Below are 22,231 nucleotides of genomic sequence, written 5' to 3' on the forward strand. Positions count from 1 at the left end.
CTAATTTCTGCTCTGATCTTCATGATTTCATTCCTTCTATTAATTTTGGGTTTTGTTTTTCTTTTTCTAGCTCTTCTAGATGTAAGAGAAAAGGTGTTCAACATTGCTAATCATTACAGAAATGCAAGTCAAATCCACAATGAGATATCCCACACTATCAGAATGGTAGTTCTTCTTCTTCTTCTTCAAAAAAAAAGGGACAGGGCTCAAATCAACAAAATTAGAAATGAAAAAGGAGAAAATACAAGTGAATCCTTTGCAGAAATACAAAGGATCATAAGAGACTACTACAAACAACTATATACCAATAAAATTGACAGCCTGGAAAAAATGAACAAATTCTTGGAAAGGTAAAATTTTCAAAGACTGAACCAGGAAGAATTAGAAAATATTAATAGACCAATCACAAGTAATGAAATTAAAACTATAATTAAAACTCTTCCAACAAACAAAAGTCATCTAGGAACAAATAGCTTCACTGGAAAATGCTATCAAACTTTTAGAGAAAAGCTAACACCTATCCTTCTCAGTCTTCCAAAAAACAACAAAGGGAGAAAAACTCCCAAACTCATTCCATAAGGCCATTATCACTATCACCCTCATAACAAAAGCAGACAAACATATCACAAAAAAAGGAAAATTATAGACCAATAACATTAACTAACATAGATGCAAAAATCCCCAACATAATACTAGTAAACAGAATCCCGCAGCACATTAAAAGCATAGTATACCAAGATCAAGTGGGATTTATCCAAGGGATGTGATGATTCTTCAATATATGCAAATCAATCAATGTGATATACCATATTAAAAAGTAAAGATTAAAAACAATATGATCATCTCAAGAGATGCAGATGATACTTTTGACAAAATTTAACACCCATTTATCATAAAAATTCTCCAGAAAATGGGCATAGAGGGAAACTACCTCAAAATAATAAAGGCCATATACAACAAACCCACAACTAACAACATTCTAACTGGTGAAAAATGAAAGCATTTCCTTTAGGATCAGGAACAAGAAAAGGGTATAGACCCTTGAACTTAAAAAAAAATTTGTTTTTTAGAAGTCCAAACCATGGCAATTGGAGAAGAAAAGAAATAAAAGTAATCCAAACTGGAGAAGAAGTAATTGTCACTGTTGCAGATGACATAATATGACACCTGGAAAATCCTAAAGATACCACCAGAAAACTACTCAGCTCAGTTCAGTTCAGTTGCTCAGTCACGTCTGAATCTTTACGACCCCAGGGATGGCAGCACACCAGGCTTCCCTGTCCATCACCAACTCCCGGAGTTTGCTCAGACTCATGTCCATCCCGTTGGTGGTGCCATCCAACCATCTCATTCTCTGTCATCCCCTTCTCCTCCTGCCTTCTATCTTTCCCAGCATCTGGATCTTTTCCAATGACTCAGTCTTTGCATCAGGTGGCCAAAGTATCGGAGCTTCAGGTTCAGCATCCGTCTTTCCAATGAATATTCAGGACTTATTTCCTTTGGGACTGACTGGTTGGATCTCCTTGAAGTCCAAGGAACTCTCAAGAGTCTTCTCCAACATCACAGCTCAAAAGCATCAATTCTTCAGTGCTCAGCTTTCTTCATGGTCCAACTCTCACATCCATATAAGACTACTGGAAACCATAGCTTTGACTAGATGAATCTTTCTTGGCAAAGTAATGTCTCTGCTTTTTAATATGTTGTCTAGGTTAGTCATAGCTTTTCTTCCAAGGAGCAAGTGTCTTTTAATTTCATGGTTGCAATAACCATCTGCAGTGATTTTGGAGTCAAGAAAAATAAAGTCTGTCACTGCTTCCATTGTTTCCCCATCTATTTGCCATCAAGTGATGGGACCAGATGCCATGATCTTAGTTTTCTAAATGTTGAGTTTAGACCCAGCTTTTTCACTCTCCTCTTTCACTTTCATCAGAAGGCTTTTTAGTTCTTCTTCACTTACTGCCATAAGGGTGGTGTCATCTGCATATCTGCGGTTATTGATATTTCTCCCAGCAATCTTGATTCCAGCATGTGCTTCATCCAGCCTGGCATTTTCCATGATGTACTCTGCATATAAGTTAAATAGGCAGGGTGACAATATACAGCCTTGACATACTCCTTTCACAATTTGGATCAAGTCCTGGTTCTAACTGTTGTTTCTTGACCTGCATACAGATTTTTCAGGAGGCAGGTAAGGTGGTCTGGTATTCCCATCTCTTGAAGAATTTTCCACAGATTGTTGTGATCCATACAGTCAAAGACTTTGGCATAGTCAATAAAACAGGAATAGATGTTTTTCTGGAACTCTCTTGCTTTTTCTATGGTTCAATGGATGTTGACAATTTGATCTCTGGTTCCTCTGCCTCTTCTAAATCCAGCTTGAACATCTGGAAGTTCTCAGTTCACATACTGTTGAAGCCTAGCTTAGAGAATTTTGAGCATTATTTTGTTAGTGTGTGAGATGAGTACAATTGTGCAGTAGTTTGAACACTCTTTGGCATTTCCTTTCTTTGGGATTGAAATGAAAACTGACTTTTCTAGTCCTGTGGCCACGGATGAGTTTTCCAAATTTGCTGGCATATTGAGTGCAGCACTTTCACAGCATCATCTTCTAGGATTTGAATAGCTCAGCTGGAATTCCATCACCTCCACTAGCTTTGTTTGTAGTGATGCTTCCTGAGGCCCACTTGACTTCATACTCCAGGACATCTGGCTCTAGACGGGTGATCACACCATCGTGGTTATCTGGGTCATGAAGATATTTTTTGTATAGTTCTTCTGTGCATTCTTGCCACCTCTTCTTAATATCTTCTGCTTCTGTTAGGTCCATACCATTTCTGTCCTTTATTGTGCCCATCTTTGCATGAAATATTCCCTTGGTATCTTTAATTTTCATGAAAAGATCTCTAGTCTTTTCCATTCTATTGTTTTCCTCTATTCCTTTTTATTGATTACTGAAGAAGCTTTCTTATCTCTCCTTGCTGTTCTTTGGAACTCTGCATTCAAATGGATATATCTTTCCTTTTATCCTTTGCCTTTAGCTTCTCTTCATTTTTAGCTATTTGTAAGACCTCCTCAGAAAAACATTTTGCCTTTTTGCATTTCTTTTCCTTAGGGATGGTTTTGATCACTGCCTCCTATACAATGTCATGAACCTCTGCCCATAGTTCTTCAGGCATCTGTCTATCATATCTAATCCCTTGAATCTATTTGTCACTTCCACTGTATAATCGTACGGGATTTGACTTAGGTCCCACTCCAGTACTCTTGCCTGGAAAATCCCATAGATGGAGGAGCGTGGTAGGCTACAGTCTGTGGGGTCGTGAAGAGTCGGACATGACTGAGTGACATCACTTTCATACCTGAATAGTCTATTGGTTTTCCCTACTTTCTGCAATTTAAGCCTGAATTTGGCAATAAGGAGTTCATGATCTGAGCCACAGTCAGCTCCTGGTCTTGTTTTTGCTGATTGTAGAGTTTCTCCATCTCTGACTGCAAAGAATATAATCAATCTGATTTCAGTATTGACCATCTGGTGATGTCCATGTGTAGAGTCATCTCTTGTATTGTTGGAAGAGGGTGTTTGCTATGACCAGTGTGTTCTCTTAGCAAAACTCTTGTTAGCCTTTGCCCTGCTTCATTTTTACTCCAAGGCTAAACTTGTCTGTTACTCCAGGTATCTCTTGACTTCCTACTTTTGCATTCCAGTCCCCTACAATGAAAAGGACATTATTTTTTTGGTGTTTGTTAGTTCTAGAAGGTCTTGTAGGTCATTATAGAACCATTCAACTTCAGCTTCTTCAGCATTAGTGATTGCTGAATCCAAGTGGCATAGACTTGGATTACTGTGATACTGAATGGTTTGCATTGGAAATGAACAGAGATCATTCTGTCTTTTTTGAGATTGCAACCAAGTACTGCAATTCGGACTCTTTTGTTGACTACGAGGGTTATTCCATTTCTTCTAAGGAATTCCTGACCACAGTAGTAGATGTAATGGTCATCTGAATTAAATTCACCCATTCCAGTCCATTTTAGTTCACTAATTCCTAAAATGTCATTGTTTACTCTTGCCATCTCCTGTTTGAGCACTTCCAATTTGCCTTGATTCATGGACCTAATATTCCAGCTTCTTATGCAATATTCTTCTTTACAGCATCGGACTTTACTTCCATCACCAGTCACATCCACAACTGGATGTTGTTTTCACTTTGGCTCCATCTCTTCATTCTTTCTGGAGTTATTTCTCCACTCTTCTCCAGTAGCATATTGGGTACCTATCAACCTGGGTAGTTCATCTTTCAGTGTTCTATCTTTTTGCCTTTTCATACTATTAATGGGGTTCTCAAGGCAAGAATACAAAGTGGTTTGCCATTCCCATTCTCCTTCCAGTGGACCATGTTTTGTCAAAACTCTCCATCATGACCCCTCCGTCTTGGGTGGCCCTACATGGCATGGCTCATGGTTTCATTGAGTTAGACAAGGCTGTGGTCCATGTGATTAGTTTGGTTAATTTTATGTGATTGTGGTTTTCTTTCTGTCTGCCTTTTCTGAATAATGGTAAGAGGCTTACGGAAGCTTCCCTGATGGGAGAGACTGACTGTGGGTAAAACTGGGATTTGTTCGATGGGACCATGCTCAGTAAATCTTAATTTAATTTTCTATTGATTTTCTCTTGATTGATGGGGCTGTTTTCCCTCCCTGTTTTTTGGCCTGAGGCCAAACTTTTGACCCAGCCTCCACTGGAAACTCCTGCACACTCACAGGCAAGTATGACTCAGTCTCTTGTGTGGACACTGCTCCTTTCTCCTAGTGCACACTAGGTTTTGTCTGTGCCCTCCAAGAGTAGGTTTCCCCAGTCCTGTGGAAGTTCTGTAATCAAATCCCACTGGCCTCCGAAGTCAAATTCCCTGGGGGTTCTCAGTCCCTTTGCCAGATCCCCAGGTTGGGAAATCTGTTGTGGGTCCTACAACTTTTTCAACAGTGTGAGAATTTCTTTCGTATAATAGTTCTGCAGGTTGTGGGTCATCTGCTCAGAGGCTCTATGGTGAGTAACACTGCATGACCCAGGTCTTCTGCAGCCAGTGCCCCTGTCCCTTCGGCAGGCCACTGCTGACCTGTACCTCCACAGGAAGCACTCAAACACTCAAAGGTAGGTCTGACTCAGTCTCTGTGGGACCTCTGGGTTCTGGTGTATATAAGGTTTTGTTTGAGCCCTCCAAGAGTTTCTGGTGGGTATGGGGTTTGATTCTAAATGGATTTCACCCCTCCTACCATCTTTTGGAGCTTCTCCTTTGCCCTTGCATGTGGAGTATCCTTTTATGGTGGTGTTCTACATTTTTCTGTCAATGGTTGTTCAGCAGCGAGTTGTAATTTTGGAGCTCTTGCAGGAGAAGATGAGCTCATGTCCTTCTATTCTGCCATTTTTCTGCTGGAAAACTACTAGAACTCATCAGTGAATTCAGTAAAGTTGCAAGCTACAAAATTAATACACAGAAATCTCTTGCTTTCCTATATACTAACAACAAAAGATCATGAAGAGAAATTAATGAAACAATTCCATTTACCATCACAACGAAAAGCATAAAATAGCTAGGTTTGCCGACAAAGGTCTAGTCATAGATATGGTTTTTCCGGTAGTCATATATGGATATCAGTTGGACCATAAAGAAAGCTGAGCTCCAAAGAATTGATGCTTTTGAACTGTGGTGTTGGAGAAGATTCTTGAGAGTCCCCTGGACTGGAAGGAGATCAAACAAGTCAATTCTAAAGGAAATCAGTCCTGAATATTCATTGGAAGGAGTGATGTGAAGCTGTAACGCCAATATTTTGGCCATCTGATGCAAAGAACTGACTCACTGGAAAAGACCCTGATGCTGGAAAAGATTAAAGGCAGGAGGAGAAGGGGGCGACAGAGGATGAGATGGTTGGATGGCATCACTGACTCAATGGACATGAGTTTGAGCAGGCTTTGGGAGTTGGTGATGGACAGGGAGGCCTGGCACGCTAAGGTTCATAGGGACTCAAAGTCAGACATGACTGCGCTACTGCACTGATACTGTTCTCCATAGTGGCTGTATGAATTTCAGTTCAGTCACTCAGTCGTGTCCAACTCTTTGCAACCCCATGGACTGAAGCACACCAGGCTTTCCTGTTATCACCAACTCCCAGAGTCTGCTCAAACTCATGTCCATTGAGTTGGTGATGCCATCCAACCATCTCACACTCTGTTGTCCCATTCTCCTCATGCCTTCAATCCTTCCCAGCAACAGGGTGTTTTCCAATGAGTCAGTTCTTCACATCAGGTGGCCAAAGTATTACATTCTCCCTAACAGTGCAAAGGCAGGATTTTTTTTGACCCTCCTCCTTGAGTTAGGAAAAGAAAAAATTTTTTAATGGGACTTAAAAGCTTTTGCACACAAAGAAAACCATAAATGAGATGAAAAGACAATCCTCAGAATGTGAGAAAATATTTGCAAACAAAGCGATGAATGAAGAATAAATCTCCAAAATATACAAACAGCTGACGTAACACCCCTCCCCCCAAAAAACCCAATTAAAAAAATGGGTGGAAAACTTAAACAGACATGTCTCCAAAGATGAGAAACTGATGACAAAAGGTACATAAAAAGATGCTCAACATTGCTAATTATTAGAGAAATGCAAATCAAAAGTACAATGAAGTATCATTTTATACTGGTCAGAATGGCCATCATCAAAAAAATCTACAAGCAATAAATGCTGGAGAGGATGTGGAGAAAAGGGAGCCCTCTTGCACTGCTGATGGGAATGTAAATTGATATAGCCACTGTGGAGAACTGTGTGGAACTTAAAAAGCTCCACCTTAAAGAGCTAAAAAAGAACAATCATATGACCCAACAATCCCACTACAGGGCATATACCCTGAGAAAACTATAATTCAAAATGACACATGTGCTCTAATGTTCACTGCAGCACTATTTACAATAGCCAGGATATGGAAACCTAAATGTTCAATGATAGATGAATAGATAAAGAAGATATACTACATATAAACAGTGGAATATTACTCAGCCATAAAAAGAAACAGAATTGAGTCATTTGTAGAGATGTGAATGAACTAGAGTCTGTCGTACAGAGTGAAGTCAGAAAGAGTAAAACAAATATATTAACGCATATATGTGGAATCTAGAAATGTTGTACAGATTAACCCAGTTCCAGGGCAAAGGTAGAGATGCAGACGTAGAGAACAGATATGTGAACACAGTGGGAATGGGAGGGTGGGATGAATTAAGAGATTAGGATTGATGTATATACACTATCTTGTGTAAAATTGAGTTAGTGGGAATGTGCTGTACTCCACAAGGAGCTCAGCTCAGTGCTCTGTGATGACCTAGATGGGTGGGGTTGGGGGGTGGGGTGGGAGGAAGGTCTAAGATGGAGTAGATATATGTATACATATAGCTTATTCACTTCATTGTACAACAGAAACTAATACAACATTGTAAAGCAATTATACTTCACTTGAAAAGAATAAAAAATAAAGGTATTTATACATCATAAAAAAAAATAATGTCCTTACCTCTTTAGGATTAATATATCTCACTATCTGACGTGGCTCCCCTTGTCTTCTTATGTTAATCAGACGTTTAAAATGTTGGAATACAGCGACATTCTAAAGGTTCAAACACATAGGATTTTACTGTTGAAACTGGGTTTCCTACCTCTAATTAGCTTTTTGCCTAATTAGGGCAAAATGAGTGAAAATCATGAGATAGATTTTTAGAAATAGTATCCAATCACGGTTTTCTTTCACAAGCCAGGTAATACTGGTATTATTCTCACAGGGGTTTACCCTTAAATTGGTAATTCTATTACTAGGAAGTGTAAATAAAATGTCCAAAACTTTGGTTGTATCACTTTTGTATAGTCCAGAGTAATGTAGGAGAAAGACAAAACACAGCCTAGTGGTTAAGCACACTAAACATGGCATGATATTGTCTGGGCTCAAGTGTTAGTACATACTAGCTGTGTAAGTACTTGATCCTGAACAAGCTGCTTAACTTCTGTGCTCAGTTTCTCATCTAAAGTATGGGAATGACAGTACTATTTCGTACAGCTACATTTAGGAATAAATGAGTTAACATTTGTAAAGCATTTAGAACAGCTTGTGGCACAGAAGAGCATTCAACAAATATTATCTATTATTATCATTACAAAAGCCTCCTTATTCCTGTAGTAATTCCACTGATTTACCCACCTTATCTACTTCTCATGTTAGTGTAAATTTAGTCAAACTACTCCAAGCAATTCTTGTATCCTGGAAAGTTATCTTTGGTAACTTTCCCCTCATACCTTATTCCTCCCAAAACCCTTAATAACTTAAAATGTTCCCCATCTGCTCCTTTGCTTATATTAAGTCAAATCAAATAAAGCCAAATTGAAGTAATCCTTAACACCAGTATCACAATATGAAGGCCCACCACAATTGCCTGTGGGAGATGGTGCAGCCCATATTAACACAAATAATATTCTTTCTGAAAGGAAGATGTAATATTCTTAAGTAAAACCTCAAATTGAGTATCAAGAAAATTTATGATGGTTTGAAATCTGAACAGTATTTATTAAACTTGTATATGACTGTATCAAACCACTCTCAAATTTAATGACTTAAAGCAAAAACCATTTTCTGTGGGTTGAAAGAGAACTTCTATTTTTGTGTGGAGTCATGTACTTGGGCCTAGTCATTTGCCAGATCAGATGGAGTTGGGTGATTTAATATGGTCTCACACACTATCTGGGTCTTCAGCTTGGATTGTTGGAACATCTGTGATAGCCTGGCTTCTCCCTCCACATGCACTTTCAGTTAGAGTTTCTTCACGGCATTTAGGTTTCAAAGTATGAGAGACATAGACAGAGAGAAATTGCAAGGCCTTGTCATGGAAGTCGCACAGCATCACTTAGTTAGAATTCTATTGGTAAATTCAGGACCTAGCAGGTCTCAGGAGGTCTAGTGCAAAGTGTGACCCATAGGAAGTTCCATATATGTATGGAACCTCATTCCAAGAGTGGCTCAGAAGAGAAATACATATAGGGGACAGAACTTCAAGCATCATACCAATTGTATACTATGCCTGGAAGGAAAGATGGCCAGTGATACAGATCTACAGATGGAGAATAACTGATGGTTTGGCTGGATGGTCAGGGATTAGGAAAGAAAATTGTTTTTTGGTGAGGAAATTGTTGGGGAAGAGATCAGACTCCTCATACTTGAGCACCAACTGTGAAGATATTCGTATCCCATATTAATTCTCAACAAAAAGCAATCTCAGCAGAGAAGAATATTAATAATCAAGTGGGCAAGTTGACCTATTCAGTCAGTCTTTTTTCCCTCGCCACTGTTCTTGTCCAATGGGCTCATGAACAAAATGGCCATGGCAACAGGAATGGAGGTTATTCGTGGGATAAACAACATGAATTTTTATTCACTATATTTGGCTACTATGACTGCTGAGTGTCCACTTTGTCAAAGTAGAGAGCAACACTGATCCCCTGATATAGTCTCATTCCTTGAGGAAATTAACCAGGTTTCTTGTGGGATATCAGTTAGTTGGAACACTTTCATTACAGAAGGGCTAACACTTGATTCTCACTGGAACTGATAATTTATACTCCTGGATAGCTCTATATAGTCACCAAAAAAAAAAAAAGACCAGGAGCTGACTGGGGCTCAGATCATGAACTCCTGATTGCAAAATTCAGATTTAAATTGAAGAAAGCAAGGAAATCCACTAGACTACTCAAGTATGACCTAAATCAAATCCTTTACGATTACACAGTGGAAGTGACAAATATTTTCAAGAGATTAGATCTGACAGACCAAATGCCTGAGGAACTCTGGGCAGAGGTTTGTGACTCTGTAGAGGAGGCGGTATTCTAAACCATCACCAAGAAAAATAAAGGCAAAAAGGCAAAATGGTTGTCTGAGGAGGCCTTAAACATTGCTAAGAAAAGAAGAGAAGCAAAAGGCAAAGGAGAAAAAGAAGATATACCTATCTGAATGCAGAGTTTCAAAGAACAGCAAGGAAGCCTTCCTAAATAATAAGTGCAAAGAATTAGAGGAAAACAATAGAATGGGAAAGACTAGAGATCTTTTCATGAAAACTAGAGATAGATAGGGGACATTTCATGCAAAGATGGGCACAATAGGGACAGAAATGGTATGGACCTAACAGAAGCAGAAGATATTAAGAAGAGGTGGCAAGAATACACAGAACTATACAAAAAATATCTTCATGACCCAGATAATCATGATGGTGTGATCACTCACCGAGAGCCAGACATCTTGGAATGTGAAGTCAAGTGGGCCTTAGGAAGCATCACTACAAACAAAGCTAGTGGAGGTGATGGAATTCCAGTTGAGCTATTTCAAATCCTAAAAGATGATGCTGTGAAAGTGCTGCACTCAATATGCCAGCAAATTTGGAAAACTCATCCGTGGCCACAGGACTGGAAAAGTCATTTTTCATTCCAATCCCAAAGAAAGGCAATGCCAAAGAGTGTTCAAACTACCACACAATTGTACTCATCTCTCACACTAACAAAATAATGCTCAAAATTCTCCAAGCTAGGCTTCAACAGTACATGAATTGAGAACTTCCAGATGTTCAAGCTAGATTTAGAAAAGGCAGAGGAACCAGCAATCAAATTGTCAACATCCACTGGATCATAGAAAAAGCAAGAGAGTTCCAGAAAAACATCTATTTCTGCTTTATTGACTATGCCAAAGTCTTTGACTGTGTGGATCACAACAAACTGTGGAAAATTCTTCAAGGGATGGGAATACCAGACCACCTTACCTACCTCCTGAAAAATCTGTATGCAGGTCAAGAAACAACAATTAGAACTGGGCATGGAACAATGGACTTGTTCCAAATTGTGAAAAGAGTTATGTCAAGGCTACTCACCCTACTTGTTTAACTTATATGCAGAGTAAATCATGTGAAATGGTGGGTCAGATGAAGCAGAAGCTGGAATCAAGATTGCTGGGAGAAATATCAATAACCTCAGATATGCAGATGACACCACCTTTATGGTAGAAAACAAAGAAGAAATAAAAAGCCTCTTGATGAAAGTGAAAGGGAAGAGTAAAAACGTTAGCTCTAAACTCAACATTCAAAAAAATAAGATCAAAAAACAAACAAACAAACAAAGATCATGGCATCTGGTCCCATCACTTCATGGGAAATCGATGGGGAAACAACAGTGACAGATTTTATTTTGGGGGCTCCAAAATCACTGCAGATGGTGACTGCAGCCATGAAATTAAAAGATACTTGCTTCTTGGAAGAAAAGCTATGACCAACATAGATAGCATATTAAAAAGCAGAGACATTACTTTGCCGACTAAGGTCCATCTAGTCACAGCTATGTTTTTTACAGTAGTCTTATATGGATGTGAGAGTTGGACTGTAAAGAAGGCTGAGTGCTGAAGAACTGATGCTTTTGAACTGTGGTGTTGGAGAAGACTCCTGAGAGACCCTGGACTGAAAGGAGATCAAATTAGTCAATCCTATAGGAAATCAGTCCTGAATATTCATTGGAAGGACTGATGCTGAAGCTGAAGCTTCAATACTTTGGCCACCTGATGTGAAGACTGACTCATTGGAAAAGACTCTGATGCTGGGAAAGATTGAAGGCAGGAGGAGAAGGGGATGACAGATGATGAAATAGTTGGATAGCATCACCAACTTGATGGACATGAGTTTGAACAAATTCCAGGAGTTGGTGATAGACAGGTAAGCCATGGCATCGTAAAGAGTCAGACATGACTGAGTGACTGAACTGAATGATTGATTGACCTTGATCCCCATTACTCTAAAACACCTAGCCTGATAGAATGTTGGTCTGGCATTTTGGAGACTCAGTTGCAGTTATAGTTTCAGTGACAACACTTCAGACTACAGTGATGTCCTTCATGTTATAGAATGTGTTCTGAATTAATAGCCAACCAGAGTTTATGAGTTTGAAATTTAAAGGGTGGAAATGAAACTAGCTCCCTTTCAATACTATTCCTAATAGTCCCCTAGTGAACATTTTACTTCTCGTCCTTGTACCTTTGGGTTCTGTGGATATCGAGGTTTTTGCACCTACAGGAGGCTTCCTAGGTGGCGCAGTGGTAAAGAAGCTGCCTGACAATTCAGGAGGCACAAGAGATGCGGGTTCAATCCCTGAGTTGGGAAGACCCCCTATAGGAGGAAATGGAAACCTGCTCTAGTATTCTTCCCTGAAAAGTTCCCTGGACAGCAGAGCCTGGCTGGCTACAGTCCATGGGGCTGCAAAGTTGGACATGACTGAGCAACTGAGTACACCCTGCTTCCACCAAAGCATGCAACAAGTTCCATTAAAATGGAAACTCATACTGTCACCTGGTCATTTTGAGTTCCTCATGCCAGTGAATCACCACACCAAAAAAGTAGAGGGGGGCTTACAAGTGGAAAAAGGGTCTGTATAAATGAAAAAGGGAACAGAAGAGTCAGCATTAAAGTGATGTAACGTGAGACATATTTAGTAAGTTCTTGTTGACTTTGAAGATGGAAGGAGGCCACAAGTCAAGGAATGTGGGCAGTTTCTAAAGCCTGGAAAGGGAAAGAAAACAAATTCTACCCTAGAGTCTACAGAAAGAACACAGTATTGCTAATATCTTGATTTTAGCCTAGTGAGATTCATTTCAGGTTTTGGCCTCCAAAGTTTTATGAAAAGAAATTTTTGTTGTTTAAAGCTTCTAAGATATTGGCAATTGTTTTAGCAGCAGTAGGAAATAAATATAAGTGCTTAACCTTTTACCTGGTGTTTGTATTAAGGATATCATGGGCAGAGTATGACTCAGCAGGAAGAAGAATAAAAATCATTAAAAGATACTCTTTGATGTACTCGGCATCATACGAAATGCTGGGCTGGATAAACCACAAGCTGGAATCAAGACTTCCAGGAGAAATATCAATAACCTCAGATATGCAGATGGAAACTTGAAAACATTATACTAAATGAAATAGCCAGAGACAAAAGGACAAATATACAAACTACCTAGAATAGACAAATTCATAGATACAGAAAGTAAAATAGAAGTAACCATGGCCTAGTGGGCAGGGAGGATGGAGTAGCTACAGGAGGTTCTGTTTGAGGTGATGTAAAAGTTCTAGAAACAAATAGTGGTAATGGCTATGTAACATTTTAAATGTAGTTAATGTCACTAAATTGTACACCTAAAAATGGTTGTAATGGTAAATTTTATGTTATGTATATTTACCACAATAAAAAGTGAATACTAATTGTTTAAAACAATAAAAATAATGTCTTTTTATATTTAAAACAAAAACATAAGTGAAAAATATCTGACAACAAAAAGCACAAAAGGGGAAGATGATAAAGGGAGCTAACCTTTTAATATTCTTGCATTGTTCTGGAAAGAGTAAAATTACTAATTTAATGTAGGTAGAAATTAGTCAAGGATACATATTGTAAACTCTAAGTTACCCCATTAAAATTACAGGTAACTTTTATGATCATCTATTGCTACACAGCAAACTACCCCCCAAACTTTCTGATGTTGAACAACCACCATTTTATTATGCTCAGAATTAAGGGTGGCAAATTGTGGTAGGCCATAGTAAGGATGTCTGGTTCTCACTTCCAGAATGATTGAGACTTCTGAGATGGATTGCAAAGCTGGGACTGGTTGATGTGACTCAAGTTGGGTCTTATGTCAAAGGCCTCAGTTCTAGCTATCAGTTATGTTTCTTGGTTCTTTTTATGTTACATCTGCTGGGGATGGAACACTGAAAATGGCTTTTTCATTTATGTATCTTGTAAGTGGAAAGAAATAGGTGATAAATCTCAGATGGCCCATCACTATTCTCTATAGGTAGCCTTTCCATTAGGCTAGCTTGGCATGGCAGTTTCAGGATTGTGGTATCCTGAAACTGCCATGAGCAGTTTCAATCAGAATAAGCAATCTATGACACAGACATGGAAACTACAATACTTCATCTTCTTCTTCTTTTTATTTTGACTGCCTCATGTAGCTTGTAAGATCTTAGTTCCCTGGCCAAAAATCAAATCTGGGCCCCCTGCAGTGGAAGCTAGGAGTCCTAACCACAGGACCACTGGAGAATTTCCATTTTCTTTTTTTTTTTTTTCACTGAAATGCTTCTTATTACCTAGAATCAAAGGCCCCAGAATGTCATATTCTATTTTATTTGTTTTAGTGGTAAAGCCTAAAATAGCCTAAATTGAGGAAGAAGAAAGAATGTCACTTACCTCTCAATAGAAAGAATAGGAAATAATTTATGATCCTTTTTAATCAATCAAAATAACCAAAAAGTTAATAGAAAAGAAAAAAGTCATATATTAAAATGCAAGGAGATCCAACCAGTCCATCCTAAAGGAGATCAGTCCTGGGTGTTCATTGGAAGGACTGATGTTGAAGCTGAAACTCCAATACTTTGGCCATCTGATGCGAAGAGATGACTCATTTGAAAAGACCCTGATGCTGGGAAAGATTGAGGGCAGGAGGAGAAGGGGATGACAGAGGATGAGATGGTTGGATGGCATCACTGACTCAATGGACATGGGTTTGGGTGGACTCCAGGAGTTGGTGATAGACAGGGAGGCCTGGCGTGCTGCAGTTCATGGGGTTGCAAAGAGTTGGACATAACTGAGCAACTGAACTGAACTGAACTGAATTTTCTATATAAACATTTTTTAAATGGACACATGGCACTAATCATAAATAACAAGTGATAAACTGGATTTTGGCTTTTGGTTTAAGATGGCAAGCTAGAAGGATGTGTGCTCATCTCCTCCAGTGAGAAAACCAAAGCTGTTGAACAACCGTTGACAGGAGGATGCTGGAACACACCAAAAAAAGATACCCTACACCCAAAGACAAAAAAGAAGTCACACAGAGACAGCAGGAGGGGCACAATCACGATAAAATCAAATACCATACCGGCTGGGTGGGTGACCCACAGACTGGAGAACAATAAGTTCTTGCACTATTGTGAAGGTTCTGAACCCCACGTCAGGCTTCCCAGCCTGGAGAATCTGACAAAGGGGACTGGGAATCCCCAGGGAATCTGGCTTTGAGAGCTGGTGGCATTTGATTATAGGTCTTCGAGAAGACTGGGGGAAACAGAGACTACAATCTTGGAGGGCACAAACAAAGTTTTGTGCACACCAAGACCTAGAGGAGAGGAGCAGTGACCCCACAGGAGACTGAACCAAACTACTTGCTCGTGTTGAAGGGCCTCATGTGGAGGCATGGGTTGGTAGGGGCTCACCACAGGGATGGGGCCATTGGAAGGTCCCCCTTGGTGTAAACCCTCTTGGAGTTCACCATTAATCTTACCATAGAGCCTGCAGACCCTAGGTCTGGGTTGCCTCAAGTCAAACAACTATCAGGAAGGGAGTGCAACCCCACCCATCAACAGATAATTGGATTAAAGCTTTACTGAGCAAGGTCCTGCCAACCACAGCAGACTATTTCTCCCAACACCAATCCCTCCCATCAAGAAGCTTACACAAGCCTCAGCCTCATCCATCAGAGGTCAGAGAGAATAAGCACAGTCTCACAGTGGCTAAAACAAAAACCATATAAGGAAAGTTAATCACAATGGAAAAACAGAAAGTTATGTCCCAGATGCAGAGACAAGATAAAATCCCAGAAAAACAACTAAATGAAGTGGAGATATGCAACCTTCCAGATAAAGAATTCTGAATAATGATAGTGAAGATGATCCAGGACCTCAGGAAAAGAATGAAGGCAAAAATTGAGAAGCTGAAAGAAATGTTTATCAAAGACCTAGAAGAAATAAAGAACAAACAAACAGAGATGAATAATACACTAGAAGGAATCAATATCAAGACTAACAGACAGAAGAAGAATGGATAAATGACCTGGAGGACAGAATGGTGGAAATCACTGCTAAAGAACAAAATATAAAAAAAAGAATAAAAAGAAATGAAGACAGCCTAAGAGACCCCTTGGACAACATTAAATGCAACAACATTTGCATTACAGTGGTCCTAGAAGGAGAAGAGAGAGAGATAGGAGCGGAGAAAATATTTGAAGAGGTAATAACTAAAAATTTCCTGAACATGGCAAAGGAAATAGTCAAACAAGTCCCAGAAGCACACAGAGTCCCAAAAAAGGATAAACCCAAGGAGGAACACACTGAGACACATAATAATCAAACTGACAAAAATTAAAGACAGAGATAAAATATTAAAAGCAACAAGGGAAAAACAACAAATGACATACAAGGGAACTCCCATCAGGCTATCAGCTGATTTCTCAACAGGAACTCTACAAGCCAGAATGGAATGGCATGATATATTTAAAGTGATGAAAGGGAAGAACCAACAACCAAGAATGCTCTATGCAGCAAGACTGCCCTTCAGATTTGATGGAGAAATCAAAAGCTTTCCAGACGAGCAAAAGTTAAGAGAATTCAGCATCACCAAACCAACTTTACCACAAATGTTAAAGGAACTTCTCTAGGCAGGAAACACAAGAGAAGGAAAAGAGCTACACAAAATAAAACCAAAACAAATTTTAAAAAATGGTAATAGGATCATATGTATCCATACATATCGATAATTACCTCCAATATAAATGGTTTAATGCACCAACCAAAAGACATAGACTGGCTGAGCTGATGAAAACATGCATATATGCACCACTTACCACATCACTCTGCTTGACCCCCTCAAATTGTATGTAATTATTTTATATTGTTAAGTTAATCATGTTCCTATTATGGCTTGCAATTGTAGCTATCTTTTTTGTCTGGCTATTGATTGTGAAAATTAATAAACATCTTTTACTCTTGTGATTATGTAACTATTACTCACTTAATAAATACCATTGTATCATGATTGGTCAACAGAAAAAATAATATAACTCTATATCACCAAAAGTGGGATCTAATAGAAAAACCTGTAATCAATTTTTAAAATCCAGATGCATGTCAGAATTATCTTAAAATTTTTTGAAAATACAAATGTTCAGGTATTGCTTTTTTCTCCAGAGCTCCAGATGTGTTTCTAATCAGCAGCCATGTTTAAAAACAGCTGGACTATATGATGACCTTTTACTTTTATCTAGTTAGTTTCATTTTTTCTATTTCATATTCAGTACTCCCATTTCATTTAGTTTACATTCTCCAATTTCTGCATCTCTTTTTTTTATGTTCTTTCTCAAGCCTTTATCAATTGTAATAGAAAAAATTTTCTATACATATGTATAAGTATGTACAATATATATATTTTTAAAAATGTATGAATTCTTGCCTAACAAAAAATTATGACATCTTGATTCCACTTATTTGACTTAATATGAATAGAAGGAAATGGCAACCCACTCCAGTGTTCTTCTCTAGAGAATCCCAGGGATGGGGGAGCCTGGTGGGCTGCCGTCTATGGGGTCACACAGAGTCGGACACGACTGAAGCGACTTAGCAGCAGGAGGAGCAGCAGCAGCAGCATGAACAGAAGACTAGATTTCTAAGTAAAAAATAGATATGCAACAAGCAACAAAGACTTACTGTAGAGCTTAGGCAACTATAGTCAATATCTTGTAATAACCTATGATGGAAAATAATTTCAAAAATAATATATGTGTATTTGTATAACTGAATCACCTTGCTGTGCACCTGAAACATTGTAAGTCAACTATCAGTTCAGTTCAGTCGCTCAGTCCTGTCCGACTCTTTGCGACCCCATGAATAGCAGCATGCCAGGCCTCCCTGTCCATCACCAACTCCCGGAGTTCACTCAGATTCACGACCATCGAGTAGGTGATGCCATCCAGCCATCTCATCCTCTGTCATCCCCCTCTTCTCCTGCCCCCAATCCCTCCCAGCATCACAGTCTTTTCCAATGAGTCAACTCTTCGCATGAGGTGGCCAAAGTACTGGAGTTTCAGCTTTAGCATCATTCCTTGCAAAGAAATCCCAGGGTTGATTTCCTTGCAGTCCAAGGGACTCTCAAGAGTCTTCTCCAACACCGCCGTTCAAAAGCATCAATTCTTCGGCGCTCAGCCTTCTTCACAGTCCAACTCTCACATCCATACATGACTACTGGAAAAACCATAGCCTTGACTAGATGGACCTTAGTTGGCAAAGTAATGTCTCTGCTTTTCAATATGCTATACTTCAATAACATATATATATATATAAAATAATGGATTTTATTAAAATTAAAATCTTATCAAAAACATCTTTACAAGAGAAATGAGGTACCCTGGAAAATATTTTATATCAATAAAGGATTTGTATTCAGGAAACTTGAAAAACTCCTCCAAGTGAATAATGACAAATACAGGTGATGTAACTTGAGGATTGGAATACTGGAAGATATGTGAAGAAAAATTTAGGGATATTTATATCCTCATCAAATATAATGAGGAGTCAAGTGATCCCATGTAGCATGATGGAACAAGAAACAAAAGTCTTTAAAGAAACAAGGGAAGAAATAGAGGATTTAAAATAATGACTTTGATACTGAGAGGGGAGATAAGCAGGGGTTTGGAGGATAAGTAAGATAAATTCTTAATTGTCTTTGCAGAAAGTCAACAGTTCACTTCTAAAGCTGATAAGTAAAAGGTAATAAGCACATTATTTAGAAGCATGGAACTAGTGACTAGAAGATCTAAATTAAAAAATAGTTAAAAGTGATTGCTTTTAGAGTAAGAAGGTGGAAAAAGGAAGTGAGATGGGGTAAAGACTTGCTTTTTAGTGTAAATTCTACATTATTTTGCTTATTTTAAAGAAGTACACATATTACATTGATAAAGATTTAAAATTACAGAAAAATTCTGTACTCACATAACTGATTGTGCAAATTATTCAATTATAGGGCCACATAATATGCTAAATTATGCAATCCTTATTAAGAAGTCACCTTCTGGGCCACGTGAAGTATCTAGAATCAAGATCAAATGTATTCTCTTTACATAGAGAATTCAGTTCAGCTCAGTTCAGTCGCTCAGTCGTGTCCGACTCTTTGCAACCCCATGAATTGCAGTACACCAGGCCTCTCTGTCCATCACCAACTCCCAGGGTTCACCCAAACTCATGTGCATCGAGTCAGTGATGCCATCCAGCCATCTCATCCTCTGTCGTCCCCTTCTCCTCCTGCCCCCAATCCCTCCCAGCAACAGGGTCTTTTCCAATGAGTCAGCTTTTAGCGTGAGGTGGACAAAGCACTGGAATTTCAGCTTCAGCATCAGTCCTTCCAATGAACACCCAGGACTGGTCTCCTTTAGGATGGACTGGTTGGATCTCCTTGCAGTCCAAGGGACTCTCAAGAGTCTTCTCCAGCACCACAGTTCAAAAGCATCAATTCTTTGGCACTCAGCTTTCTTTATAGTCCAACTCTCACATCCATGCATGACCACTGGAAAAACCATAGCCTTGACTAGATGGACCTCTGTTGGCAAAGTAATGTCTCTGCTTTTGAATATGCTGAATATGCTGTCTAGGTTGGTCATAACTTTCCTTCCAAAGAGTGAGCATCTTTTAATTTCATGGCTGCAGTCACTATCTGCAGTGATTTTGGAGCCCTAGAAAACAAAGTCTGACACTGTTTCCACTGATTCCCCATCTATTTCCCATGAAGTGATGGGACTGGATGCCATGATCTTCGTTTTCTGAATGTTGAGCTTTAAGTCAACTTTTTCACTCTCCTCTTTCACTTTCATCAAGAGACTTTTTAGTTCCTCATACCATAAGGACTGTATCTGCTTATCTGAGGATAAGATCTGAGATAAGATTATCTGCTTATCTGAGATTATTGATCTTACTCCTGGCAATCTTGATTCCAGCTTGTGCTTCTTCCAGCCCAGCATTTCTCATGATGTACTCTGCATAGAAGTTAAATAAGCAGGGTAACCATATACAGCCTTCACATACTCCTTTTCCTATTTGGAACCAGTCTGTTGTTCCACGTCCAGTTCTCACTGTTGCTTCCTGACCTGCATATAGATTTCTCAAGAGGCAGGTCAGGTGGTCTGGTATTCCCATCTCTGGAAGAATTTTCCACAGTTGATTGTGATCTACACAGTCAAAGGTTTTGGCATAGTCAATAAATCAGAAATAGATGTTTTTCTGGAACTCTCTTGCTTTTTCGATGATCCAGCGGATGTTGGCAATTTGATCTCAGGTTGAAACATCTGGAAGTTCACAGTTCATGTATTGCTGAAGCCTGGCTTGGAGAATTTTGAGCATTACTTTACTAGCACATGAGATGAGTACAATTGTGCAGTAGTTTGAGCATTCTTTGGAATTGCCTTTCTTTGGGATTGGAATGAAAACTGATTTGCCTTATATTTGCAGCATCACTTTCTTAGTTCTTTTTTCAGAGTTTCTAACTTCTTTTTAAATTCAGCTTCTCAAATTGTCTATCACATTGGATACCATTTTGTCTCCAGATACAATCCTTTGAAAGCCATTCAACATATTGATCTAAGCTAAATTGATTACCATTTTTATTTCCTTCAGATTCTGTTATTTCTTTGTCTGTTTCTATATAACTGGTTTTCCTTAAATGTCATTCTACATCACTGGTTTTCCTTAAATGCCAGGTGATTGCCCTTTAGTAGTGAAGAATGAAGGTCTGTGTCAATTTTTCTAGGGAGCTAGTATAAATAGTCTGTTCTTTTGTGTAAGTCTACTGTTTTCCCACTGTTCATACTCATGAATGAGAAGATTGCCTTGGAGATTTGTGAAGTGTGTGGAATAAGTTAATCACCAGACTTTCTCAAAGAAAGTACAGTCAGGTAGCCAGTTATTAAGCCAGGCATCTCTCAAATACTAAAATTCAGAGGGTTTACTACAGAGTACCAAATTCATGCTAGAAGTAGCTTTACCAGATTGTTCATGTAAATTTTTTAAGCCTCCAATTAAAATAAATTAAAAAAAAATTTTTTAAAGAGATAAGCTTTCAGCATTTGTTTCTTTTGACTATGCCTTGTGGCATGAGGCATCTTAGTTCCTCAACTAGGATCACACACACTCTCTGCATTGGAAGTGGGGAGTCTTAACCACTAGACTGCCAGGGAAGTCCCTTGTTTTGTTTTTTTTTAATTTTATTTTATATTGGGGTGTAGTTGATTTACAATGTTGTGTTAGTTTCAGGTATAAAGCAAAGTGGTTCAGTTATACATATACATGTATCCATTCTTTGTCAGATTCTGATTTGGGTTTTAAGAAGAGGACTGATCACCAGGGAAACCAGAAAATTCCATCTTGAAGCCTAGAAGAGATAAGTGTTAGGCATTTCCCAGTCATAAATGGCATAGTGAAAAGTGAAAGTGAAAGTCTCTCAGTCATGTATGACTCTTTTTAATCCCATGGGCCACACAGTCCATGGAATTCTCCAAGTCAGAATACTGGAGTGGGTAGCCTTTCCCTTCTCCAGGGGATCTTCCTAACCCAGGGATCAAACCCAGATCTCCCACATTGCAGGCAGATTCTTTACCAGCTGAGCCACCAGGGAAGCCCAAGAATACTGGAGTGGGTAGCCTATCCCTTTTCCAGCAGATCTTCCCGACCCAGGAATCGAACCAGCGTCTCCTGCATTGCAGGCAAATTCTTTACCACCGAGCCACCGGGAAAGCATAAGACTACCACCATGTTCTTAACAGGAAACACCCCATTTGGCTTGAAGGGAAAACAGCCACTTTGGTAACCTTTGGTCTTCCACAGTGCATGGAGCCAGAGGAAACTGGCAATGTCAGAGTCGGGGTAAGTGGCAAGTAAGAGAAACTGGCAAGGTCAGAGCCTGAGAGTGCAAGGCTTCTTCACATAGGATGCCTGGGTCCTTGAGAAGGATCTACAAGTACCCTAAACTTCCAAGAGAGAACTGGAGTATATGCATGTTTTCCTAGGGAAAGGGTCCATCCCTTCTCATAGAGACAAGAGTAGCTTAAACTTCTGAAGTAGAGAACAGCACTAAGCCAGTTGCAGGCAAGAATGAGGAAGCCACCAGATACACCACCTAGAGCCAGCCATATCTGAGAGCTTGCCAAGCTGTCAATGAAGTTAGAACATGGACTCACAGCAGAGACAGTCAAGCATTGTTTTTCTGCACTTCTTTCTAACTGTACTTCAAGTTCTTTTGAAAACAAGGCCCTGGGCTTGGTCTACTGCTATCTTGTATTCATTCTTGGATATTAATTCACCAACATTAAACC

General features: G+C 39.2%; 1 protein-coding gene across 1 annotated transcript in view; it reads right to left on the reverse strand.

Annotated features, from left to right (window-relative positions):
- CUNH11orf65 (chromosome unknown C11orf65 homolog) overlaps positions 1-22,231 on the reverse strand; it is a 71,199-nt gene that overhangs the window by 46,305 nt on the left and 2,663 nt on the right. The window contains exon 2 of the mRNA XM_040257925.1: positions 7,559-7,651. Coding sequence (XP_040113859.1) covers positions 7,559-7,651 — 93 coding nt within the window. The remainder of the gene's footprint in view (positions 1-7,558; positions 7,652-22,231) is intronic.

Source organism: Oryx dammah, unplaced genomic scaffold, assembly GCF_014754425.2.
Source record: "Oryx dammah isolate SB20612 unplaced genomic scaffold, SCBI_Odam_1.1 HiC_scaffold_17, whole genome shotgun sequence".
Taxonomy (NCBI): Eukaryota; Metazoa; Chordata; class Mammalia; order Artiodactyla; family Bovidae; genus Oryx; species Oryx dammah.